The sequence below is a fragment of the Mustela lutreola genome, chromosome 13 (assembly GCF_030435805.1).
Source record: "Mustela lutreola isolate mMusLut2 chromosome 13, mMusLut2.pri, whole genome shotgun sequence".
NCBI classification, from domain to species: domain Eukaryota; kingdom Metazoa; phylum Chordata; class Mammalia; order Carnivora; family Mustelidae; genus Mustela; species Mustela lutreola.
In genome coordinates this window covers 62,699,482-62,711,470 of record NC_081302.1, presented here as the reverse complement: position 1 = coordinate 62,711,470, position 11,989 = coordinate 62,699,482, and the positions used below count along the sequence as shown (strand labels likewise).

Here is an 11,989-nt window from a genome sequence, read left to right as displayed (position 1 = left end):
TTTCAGCTTCACCAAATACTCTGGTGACTTTTGTTTTGAATGGATATATTGATCCTAATTCTGAGCACATAACTGGATAATAGTTATCACATCTCTAAAACAGAAATTGTTAAAAAGACTCAAGTGTGCTGACATTACCATTAAGGTTTGCTTCTGTTATTCATATGATGGGATTTAAAGACATTTTGTGTTTGGACTTCTGTTCCCAAAGATTAGAGAAAAGCCTTCAGTGAAAGTTGGAAGAGTGTGATTATATAAAAATATATAAATTCAGCTTCTTTACCCTTCATGAACCCATTTTTATAATGTGATGTCAATTTCTCATGTTATTTTCTCAAACCTCTGCTGGATCTGCTCAATTTTATTTCCAGAGAATTAAAGAGAAACAGAATCCTATAAATCCTAGGAGACATCTATGTTCAGACCAGGAACACGGAGCAATGTGGTGGGCAGGGAGGGGGAGGAAGACCATTGGTCTGTTCCCACTGCTTTCCTGAAATGCAGACATGAGATCATTGACCATAACTGGGTCATGTCCATCTGGGGGTTTGGGAGGGAGAAGCTCTCCATAGTTAGTTTTATTTACCCTCAAATGTCTCTTCCAGGAATTCTGAGTCTACTTAGGTGTTTCTTACCTGATGGATAGAATTCATTCATCTACAGAAAGCCCTGGAGGAGGATAGATTTCTCCTGCATGTCTCCTGAATTAGGCAGACTGACGATATCAGCCATAGTGGTCTTCCCAGTAAAAGTAAACATTTGGTCTCACCTGGAACACACTAGACAGTGTAGTCCAACTGGCTTCCATGTGACTATTCCCTTAGGTTAGGTCACAGGGCTCAATGCATACCCAGCGCTATAACCCGTTTTGTACAACCACATGTCCGTGCTCCCAGAATACAAGCTATCTTTGGTAGCTCACCAATCCACCCCCATGGGTGACCCGAGATGACTTTTGCAGGGCTTGGTAGGTCAGTTAGGAACTGTCTAAGAAGCATCTCATCTTTATAGTGGCTCCTTGGTGGTGCTTAGGCACCATGATGGGATCGTGAGCAGTAACTTGGGGAGTCTTTTTGCAGAAGAGATAAGGGATGGGTTGTGAATTAGACTGGGACACTTAGTAGCCCCCCTTCCCCCACCCCCTCCCCTGGGCCATGCTGGGGGGAGGTGTAAGGTCAAGATAAGAGACTGGGTTCCATTAAATGACAAAAAACAAGAAAACCCAAAAACCACAACAAACCCCCCCCCCCAAACCTAGGGCTAAAATCTAGATTTCCTGTACCTCAGAGTACAGTCCAGGAGAGAAATAATTTGAGACAGCCTCATGTTTTTTAATTGAACACGTTTATTGAGCATTCACTGTAGGCCAGCCTCCATCACAACAACAGCAGTCCAAGAGTCAGGATCCCCCAGTGGGTGTCAGGACCTTCCCTCGGTTGGTAGACTGGACTGTGCTGAGGGTGGGTTACTAAGAAGGGGTGGGACCGGAGAGCATCGGGGTTTGGGTTCCAAAGTAATCCTAGGGGTGCATGCGAGTATATTAAACTAAACTAAGGGCACGGATGGGGCACGCCAGGAGGAGCCATCACTGGATGGTGGCCCGTTTGTTTATGCCTCACTGACCTTTGCTGCTCACGAGTTGGCGTCAACACCTTGGAGTTATTTTTCTCCTTCTTAACATTAACCTGTTGTTTTTCACCCCCCTGCTGCCTTGAGTCACATTTCCGGATGGGAGGTGGATGGCTAGTGGCTTACTAAGAACCATCTCTGCACAAAGGAGCCCCTCAGGGCCCTGAGCCCTGTGCTCCTGGGGTCACCGGCATGACAGGAGGACCCCGTGGCAGAGAGGGCTGCAGATGCAGATCCCTTCTTGCTGGCTGTGCCCGAGGTCCTAGATCAACCTCTCTCCAGCACAGGGCTCTGTCTGTTCTAGTAAATAAGATTTGATTGGAACCCAGCCACTCCTGCTCACTCCCACGTCTCCCCTGGCTGTTTCGGTGCTCAGAGCAGGGTCATTGCAACAGAAACCAAATGGCTGGCAAAACCTACTACGTTTGTTCTCTAGCCCTTTCTAGAAAGTTTGTTTGCTCCTGGCCTAAAAGTAAAAGAGACCATGTTTTTATTTACTTAACATGGAGAATCTTATCATTTGGATGGTGGGGGGCAGGATCTAAGGTTCTCACTGCAGGAATGGCAAAGGCTTCACGGCTGCCTGGAGAGCAGTGTTGAAATGGATCCTGAGGCTGTATCCAGACTGGTGTGGAAAGCTGGGCCAGGAGTCATGGAGGCAAGGAGCACCAGACTAGGAAGTGAGCAAGGCCAGGAAGTCCATGCTCCTGTTTCCCAAAGGGAGGTAGCAGGCAGGCACAGCTCGGCGTCACCGTGCCCCGTGCTCAGCACTGCTGAGGTTGGGGTTGTAAACATGCCCTCCCTGAGTGGGAGAGAGGTGCTATTTAAATATCATTCATACTTCGACAGAAGCAGAAAACAGGCAGAAAAGGTTAAGGTTGGGCTAGAGCGCCAGCTTTTAATTAAGGCTTCTATGCACTTGTGGAAGGCTGGCGATGAAACAGGGTCTGTCCAGGACAACGTTTTGTATAAAACTTATTTGGAGAAGATGGGGGCCTTTATTAATTTGTGCCATCAAAGTGCCACTGAAAAAGGTTGCAAATTGTTTAGAAACAGAAAGATCAGGGTGTGTGGCCATACATGTTTCCCGGAGAGAGCATGGAGAGAGCAGTATAAAGTGTGGCTCCTGTCCTTTATATACATACATATATACATAGCCCTTGGATGGTAGTTTTTTAAAATGCAACTGTCTTAAGCTTAGCTACTCCTATGACCGATATCCTGTTATCTTGTGACTCCAGTGAGCGGTTCCTCAGGGAGCCACATAAATCCCAGGAGTGGAGTGGTCCTCTGTAGACTCCACTTGTTACAGGGAGGTGTTGTTGAAAAGTGGATGCAAATCCGGTTTTTGGAACACAGATCATATTTTGATTCCACCATGAGTCTGTTACTCAGGATAAATCCTTATAAAGTATATTAGCTACTTTTGCATAAATTCAGATTTTCAGATACGCATGGCATCACAGCGAGGCATTACCGTAGCCCGATACGTGTTTCGCTGTTTTATCAAGCTGACTTTTCGCACTATCAGCACTACCTGGAAATTCTTAGGGCCACTGTTGCCTGGTGATGCAAATATGTATGCAGAATCCAGTAAGCTGTACGTTACGTTATTGTGCACTAATCTCTCATACAGGTCACTTAGTAGCTTTCCCACATTCAACATTTTGGCTTTAATTGTTTTTCCCTCACAGCATGAAAAATTGCCGAATCAGCTCCGGCTGACTAGGTTTTCTTTTCATTTCAAATAATGATATGAGGCATTTAAATTGTATTAAATGCACTAAACCATATCTCAAAAGGAATTGGGTATTCAAAAAAATTTTACAACTTAAGCTTGAGAATTTATTTGCATAAAAAATGTGAGCGTTTTTCCAGCAAGTCTCTAAAATGTGCCACCTCTCAGGTAAGAATGGGTGGTGTGGCACCTGTGCTAGTGAGCCCGTGAGACGGAAGGATTTCCGACGAACCTGAGGGGGCTGGCTGAGAGCACGCACGGATGGTGTGCAGACCCCAGGGCGGCAGTAGGACCTGAGTCTGTGTGTCTGGAACACAAGAGCAGAGGGTGTTCAGATGTAGAATTCCTCCATGTCATTGTCCACGGGTCCGGCCAGCACTGGGGGCAGTGGGGCATCTCTGCCCGCGGTCTGTTCAGTGCGGAGAGCATCACAGGGAGGCTCTGGGGAGGACTCTGTGAATGAGGAGGGGCCATGAGTGGGGGGAGCAGCAGCGGCCGCTGGGGCTGAGGAGCTGCAAGGCCCTTTGGTGAAGAAAGGGAGGGAAGCCCAGGTGGTCTCTGTGGCCCCCCCATTCCCGGTGGGCAGTGGGCCGTCTCTGAAACCCTTAGGCTTTGACCAGTGGCTGCTGCACCTTTCAGGGGGGAGGGCTGCTTCCACGGTGCTGCAGAACCGACTGGGCGCTGAATAGGCAGAGACCACAGAGAGGTCTGAGGAGGACAGCCGGAGGCCCGTGTCCACGTCGGTCTCCTGGGCCCCCTCCAGGTCATCGATGGAGAGGAGGTGGCTGTGCCTCCCTTCCGTCGCCCTGTGCCCTGAGCCATCTGTGTTTGAAAACCACTGTGGTAGAGCTGAGGAGCCCGGGAAGGAGTCTCCTGTGGGCAAACAAAACAAGGACTTGCTTCTCTGGAAGGACCAGGGGAGGCTGGGAGGGCTGCCGGCTTGTCTGGCGGCTTCTTGCGGATGCCCGGTCGGCCGGCCTATCTGGCCAGGGCCCGGATGTGAGCTGTCCGGTAGGGGCTGCTGGCTGCTGCCAGGCGTCCGGCTCGGGGCGGTGGTGCTCGGGGAAGGCATGGAAGGAGGTTTTTGCTCCGACGCGTGGTGGCTTCTGCCAGCCTTAGGAATCCTCTTGTGCACCTTTTGTGCCTGTAGGGGAAGAGGGCACGTCAGGTTAGTGTAGGACTGGGGTCACTGGCAAGGAGGATGTTGACTCGAAACATCCAGCAGTGTCGTGGCAATCAAACGTTACCAGACATCTCATTCTCCAAACTCTAAAACCAAGAGGTAGCAGAGTTTGGGTGAGTGTGGACCCGACTTCTCAGCCTGAGGAGACCTCTCTGAACCTGGGAGGAGATGCAGCCCTTGGCTGCCGTCGGGGCTATTGTTATTTCAAGGACATAGGGAGGGCTGCTTGCTGCACAGATTCGCCACAAGATTCGCTTGGCAAGGCCCAAGCGTGAGGATGCCGGGATGAGGGCACCAGTAAATACAAAAAGAACATTTGAAGGGTGTGTCTCTCTCCAACCAAAGCAGCACTGTTTGAATGTAACTGATTGGAAGATGGGCGTGCTCAGGGTAGGGTATCACAGTCTTAGGTCAACATGGGACTCTATTCCAGTATGTGTGAGATTGCCAGGCTATATCCTAGGGGCAGTGGCCCATGGCTCAGGGTGGTAAATCTTTGATGAGTGATGGGCTATCAGGAAATTAGCATTTATTCTCTTGCTATCTGGAACCAGACTCTTCCATACACTCTGCCCTGCAGGGACTGGACAGGAGGGGGTGCTGCTGATTACTGCCAGACCCCACGGAAGCCCCTTAGGGCTTGGACAAGCATTGTCTCCCTCTAACACCTCACCCTGTTCTGCTCTTCCGCCCACCCTCCCTGCAGCACACGAGGGACCTGCTTCTGTTCTGTAGAACGGGGGACCTCTATACGAGACAGAGTCGCCATCTGGTCTAGCTCAGTGCCTAAGCCTGCAGGTCAAACTTACTATGCAGTTTCCATTAAATAATGGATTTGGGGACAGCGGGTCTGGCCCTATTTAGTATGGATCATCTAATTTATGAATCCTTGAAATAAGGGTCCTGAATGTGGTTTACTATCTGGGATTTTTCCTGGCACCCAGCAGGCCCTTCCCTATACAACAGACACCCTTGCTCCCCTATTAAATGGGAACTAGGTTTTCCTACAGCTGCTTGCGAGATATGGGTGAATGTAAAATACACTTATTGTGTATCTATTACAGGTGAAGGAGTGGAAACTAAAATGAGACTCTGTGTTTGACCACGTGAAGCTTACATTGAAAGATAAGAGAAAGAAATCCCTTGGGCAAGAACCTGATGACAGGCCCAACGACAGGGCTGTGAAGGAGAGACCAGGCACACCTGCCCCGTAGGAGCAGAGGAGTCTCCAAAGGAGGTGGTCCCACAGGTGAGCCTTTGAGATGCACAGCTGGCCTTCTGCTGGATGGCATGGGTGGAGAGGAGGCTGTGCTAGAGAGGGGCCAATCCAAACAGGCTGACTGTTAGCAGGTAGGCAACAAATGTGGAGGGGGTGTGGGACTGAGAAGCAGCTGGCTTGATCACAGTCGAATGGGAATGGAGTCTAGAGCTGTTCTGGTCAAGGACACCTTGACTAGGTAAGAAATCTACATACTCATCCTTATGTTGCAGTCTTAATTCTGTTATTTATGTATGACCATTCCTTCCATTGATTTCTAAGGTCTTTGCCTACTTGCAGATCTCTCCTAATCTTATACAGTCTGATTCATTCTTTCCATCTCAACACTAACTGGGGGTCTTCTCCATGGGTGTGTTCAAGTTTTGAGTGGGTTATTAAAGGTGCACCAAGATGCTGCTCTCTTTTACCATCAGCCTCTTGCACCACAGAAATATTCTAGTTATCATTTTCTATGGGATCTTTGGTGAGAAAAAGGTCCAGAGGGCCAGGCACAGATAATTTTTTTTTTTTTTTTAAAGATTTTATTTATTTATTTGACAGAGAGAAATCACAAGTAGATGGAGAGGCAGGCAGAGAGAGAGAGGGAAGCAGGCTCTCCGCTGAGCAGAGAGCCCGATGCGGGACTCGATCCCAGGACTCCGAGATCATGACCTGAGCCGAAGGCAGCGGCTTAACCCACTGAACCACCCAGGCGCCCCAGGCACAGATAATTTTGAACAAGACATAATCTAAGCCCCTAACAACGAACAATACAGTGTTCAAGGATGATAAAGTGAGCTATGATGAGAAGGTGAGTGACAACGGATGGAGCACGTTTGGGCACAAAGGAGGGAGATGTTGATTCTCCTGAGAAATGAGGCAGCATGGGGAGAGGGTAGAAAAAGCTTCCCTTGGGCAGTCATACTTGGACAAAATCTTGGAGGTGCACGAGGTGCCCTCCAACTGGAGGGCGACCAGCATGGCATGGAGGCACGCTCATGCACAGAAGCAGCCTGATCAGAGGCTGTAGGTGTGAACCAAAGCAAGAGGTGAGCCCTGAGAGGTAAGAGGAGTCTCGTCTGGGTGGGCACCAAATCGTGTTCATGTAAGTCCCCTGCACTTTAAAACCGGAAGACTTGAAAGCAAGATGGTGACACGGCCAAGTCTGTGGCTGCGGCATAAAGGAGAAAGGACTGGATGGGGAGGAAGACTGGTGGTAGAAAGCATTTTAGAGGATACTGCTGTAGTCTTTCACTTTGTAAGATTTGTGACAAGCCACATTCCCGGTTGCTTGCCTGAGTGTCTTCCCAAACATCAATTCAGATATTCAGGTCTTTGTATGGATTATCTGTCCAACCTCCTGATCCTTTTCTTAAATCTCAGTCTCTATATTCTGTAGTGTGTGTCCCCATGGCCTGATGAATCTAGTCTTGCCCTTTCTGTACAGCCCACTGAAATTCCCAAGTCGTTCTGCCAAGGGTGGCTTAAGAAGCCAAAAGTGAAAGTAGCACTTATGGAGATTTTTGATGGTCCGAGTTATAGATTTTTGAAGAATATGGTGCAAAATGCTTTTGGTACAGCTTGTAAGTGGGTACAGTGTGGTTCTCCTGATGGTCTCAGGAGCCTTCCATCTTTGGAGCCTTGGTAAGCATATTTGCATTCTGAATCTGCCTGAAAAAGGAAGCCTCCATGAGAATTGCTTCATGAGCATCAAAAGGCCAAGGCTGCCATGAAAGAAACTGCTAGGAGACATCAAATCATCCCACTATCAGGGGGCAGAATGGTGTTAAATTTGACTTAAAACCAGGAACAACTGGCACAGGACAAACAACTGGTGGTTTTGCAGGGATTTTCACCCCTGTGCTTGTTCAATGGAAACCTACCTATGTTCTCTCATTTTGGCTCCATCATGAAGGCAGGAGCTCAGATAAACCCCAAATTACCTGCCTTGAAGACAGGAAACACCCCATGTTGGTTACTAGTGTTTCCACAGTGCACCTGGGCTGGTAGGGTTCCAGCTGGACAAGCACTGGCTGGTGGTAAGGGCAGGGTCGGGGGCAGGGAGTTGCAGGAGGGTGGCTGCGAGCCTCCACCATTCCCTCCACCCCAGTTCCCACGCTGAGTGCATGGGGGATGAGTTTGCAGCAAATCTGGTGGTATTCTCCAGCTTTGCAGAAAAGTCAGCTTCAAAAGCAGCATCTCGTCTATCTTAAAGACAACTCACATAGACACTGGGTGGAGCTTCTTTCTGTGCCCTTCTCCTGGCTGTGCCTCTGTTTCTGGCCTCTCTTGTCTGCTTGTCTAACTTGACCAGGAACACTACAGGCTGAGAATGAATCATTTAGATGTTTCAGGAAACTTCCCCAGGTGACCTTTCCAGAGTAAAACCTCACCCTGTGGGCCCGCCTTCCAGGGAAGCCTCTCTCTGCCTGGCCTCGGGCTCTCAGGGCTGCCTTCTTTGACAGCAGCCATATGCCTTGGAGTCCCCTGCCTTTCTCTCTGAAGCAGTGCAGGCTGCTGACTCACTGGAAGCCAGTGGGTCCTCCCTTTGCTATTTATGGAACAGAATAGCATTAGATAAATGAATCTGCTTCAGGCAACTAGCCAGGGAGATCTGGTTATGTCTCTGAAATCACAAAGCAGTGACATGTAGCAGTCACCCCGGAAGCTTCTCTGGCAACTTTGAGCCTAGGCAGTTTGCAGTTAGGAGCGTGAAGAAGTCTGAGCTGAGGCATCTTTTTCAGTGATCTGGGTGTCAGTAGACTCATTTCCTGGCACATGGGTAGAACCCCTGGTGAAGGGGACTCTGCCCTGACCCAGTAACCCTGGGCAGTGTCACACTGGAATTCTCCCTCGTTCTCACACCTCCTCTTTCTGAGAAGGGTCATTTCCTCTTGTGTCCTTGGTGCAAATACAACCAGGGTGGCAATGTGTGCTGAGTGATGAGACAGAAATAGAAATTTTAATCCAGCGACTAACAAAAACATTAGGGGCAACTCAAGGAAATTGGGCAATGGGTTTACATGAAAAATCAGATTTTTGTTCTGAAGAAAAACACATCTTGCTTCCCACTTCACTGTCCTCTGGGAAGTTTTCATATAGCCTATGTTGTCTTTGAAATTATTTAAAACATTTAAAGTTGTTTAAAGACTTACTTTTTAAAGATTTTATTAGAGAGCATGAGGAGGGGTGGGGGAGAGGCATTGGGAGAGGGAGAAGCAGGCTCCTTGCTGAGCAGGAGCCCAATATGGGGCTTGATCCCAGGACCCTGAGATCATGACCTGAGCCAAAGGCAGCCGCTTAACCGACTGAGCCACCCAGGTGCCCCTAAAAATTATTTTAAATAGAAATGATTAAAATAATTCTTATTGAAATATAGTTGATATATAAAAAATAGAATAACAGTGCTGTACTAATATTACGTATTGTGAAATGATCACCATAATAAACCTAGTTAATCACCACACATCCTGCATGAGCTTAAAGTGGGAGCTGGCTGTGTTGGGGGGAGGCTCACGGCCACATTCCTGCAACCCTTACCCCAGCCCCTGCCATTACCACCAGCTAGTACTCTTCCAGCTGAAACCCCACCTGCCCAGCTAGCGCTTCCACGGTGCACCTGAGCCCCCCTCTGGTGACCAACATCAGGTGCATCCTCTCTTCAAAGCAGTGTAATTTAGGGTTTATCTGAACCCCTGCCTTCATGATGGAGTCAAAAATAAGACGGCACAGGTAGTTTTCTGTTAAACAAGCACAGTGGTGAAAATCTCTGCAAAACCACCAAGTGTTTGTCCTCTGCCAGTCATTCCTGATTTTAAGCAAAAAAAAAAAAAAAAATTGTTTTCTTGTAATGCAAACTCTTAATCTGCTCTCTTAGTAGGTCAATATACAACCCGGTATTGCTAGCCAGTCATTAAGCTGTGTCACATCTCCAGGGCTTATGTATTTTACAACTGAAAGTACACCTTTTGAACAGCTTTACTCCCCATCCCCCAATCCTGGCAATCACCCGTCTGTTCTCTGTATCTGTGAGTTTGTTTGTTTGAATTCCACATCGAAGTAAGATCATATGGTACCGTTCTCTGACTTGTTTGCTTCGCATACTGCCTTTGAAGTCTATCTGTGTTGTTGCAAATGGAGGGATTTCCTTTTTTATGGCTGAAAAAATATATTTTTCTTTATACATTCATCAACTGATGGGCACACAGGTGGCTTCTGTATCTTGGCCATTGTAAATAATGCCGTAATGTGTGAGTTCTTTTTGGGGGTTTTCATTTTCTTTGGATGAATACTCAGAAGTGGAATTGCTGGATCTTCTGGGAATTCTATTTTTAGTTGTTGAGGAACCTCCATAAGGTTTTCCGCGGTGGCTGCAGCAATTTCCATTCCCACCAACAGCCTTCACTCCACATCCTCGACAACATGGTATTTCTTGTCTGATACCAGCCACTCTGATGGGTGTGGGATGGCATAACATTTGATTTAGATTCGCATTTCTCTGATGAGGAGCGATCCTGGACACCGTCTTATGGATCTGCTGGCCATGCGAATGTCTTCTAGAGAAAAATCTCTATTCAGATTCTCTGCCCATTTTTTAATCAGGTTCTTTATTTGCTACTGAGTTGTGTGAATTCTTTATGTATTTGGATATTAACCGCTTATCAGATAAACATTTGCAAATATTTTCTCCCACTCAGGTTGTGTTTTCATTTTGTTGATGGTTTCCTTTGCTGTGCAGATGCCTTCTTGTTTGATGCTGACCCACTGATTATTTTGGCTTTTGTTGTTTTCCTTTTGGTGTCAAATTGAAAAAAATCACTAGGACTGGTGTCATGCAGCTTACCTGTTTTCTTCTAGGGATTTCATCATTTTAGTTCTTATGTTCAAGGTTTAATCCATTTTGAGTTCATTTTTGTGTATGGTATAAAACAGTGGTCCAGTTTCATTTTTTAAAAATGTGGCTGTCCAGTGCTCGCTTCGGCAGCACATATACTAAATGTGGCTGTCCAGTTTTCCCAGTACCATCTACTGAAGAAACTGCCCATTCCACATTGTATATTCATGGCTCCACTGTTGTAAATTAACCAACTATGTATGTGTGAAATTATTTCTGGGCTCTCTATTCTGTTCTTGGGTGTACGTATCTGTTTTTATGCCAGTATCATTTTTATGGCTAGAGCTTTGTAATGTAGTTTGAAATAAGGAAGTGTGATGCCTCTGGCTTTGTTGTTCTTTCTTAGTTAAGATTACTGTATGGTGACTAACACAGTAAAAAAATAAAAAAATTTAAAAATTAAGATAGCTTTGGCTCTTGAGAATTTTTTTGTGGTTGCATACCAATCTTAGGATTATTTGTTCTAGGTCTATAAAAAATACCACTGATATTAATAAGGATTGCATCAAATATATAGATTGTTTTAGATTGTATGGACATTTTTACAATGTTGATCCTTCTAATCCATCAGCATGGAATACCTTCCCATTATTTGTATCTTTTTGCGTTTCCTTCATCAGTGTCTTATAGTTTTCCACGTATGGCCTTTCACCTTGGTTAAATTCATTCTTAGGTATTTTATTCTTTTGGTAAAATTAGAAAGGATTGTTTTCTTAATTTCGCTTATGGTTATTGGTGTATAGAAATGCAACACATTTTTATATATTGATATTATACTCTGCAACATTACTGAATTCATTTACCAGTTTTGACAGGTTTTTTTGTTTGTTTTATTTTAGTATAGGCTTAAGGGTTTTCTCTATATAGTGTCATGTCATCTGCCAATAATGACAGTTTTACTTCTTTCTTTCCAGTTTGGTTGCCTTTTATTTCTTTTTCTTGCCTAATAGTTCTAAGACTTGCAGTATTATGTCAAATAAAAGCAGTAAGGTGGGAATCTTTGTCTTGTTTCTGGTCTTAGAGGAAAAGTTTTCCACTTTTTCACAACTGTGTATGATGTTAGTTGTGGGCCTATTATATATGCTCTTTATTATGTGGAGGTATGTTTCTTCTATATCCAACCTATCCAGAATTTTTATCGTAAATGTTGAATTTTGTCAAATGTTGAATTTCTTTCTGCATCAATTTAGATGATCATATAATGTTTATCCATCCTTTATAATATAGTGTGTGAAGGACCCCAGGTCAGAACTATAGTATAGCCTATAAGTTTTAACATTCTTTTTA

The 11,989-nt window shown here is 45.9% G+C and overlaps 1 protein-coding gene across 1 annotated transcript in view; it reads right to left on the bottom strand.

Annotated features, from left to right (window-relative positions):
* Window positions 1-1,348: 1,348 nt before the first annotated feature.
* The window catches only part of FAM124A (family with sequence similarity 124 member A), a 113,408-nt gene continuing 102,767 nt past the window's right edge, over window positions 1,349-11,989 (bottom strand). The window contains exon 4 of the mRNA XM_059144311.1: window positions 1,349-4,511. Coding sequence (XP_059000294.1) covers window positions 3,699-4,511 — 813 coding nt within the window. The 3' untranslated portion in view covers window positions 1,349-3,698. The remainder of the gene's footprint in view (window positions 4,512-11,989) is intronic.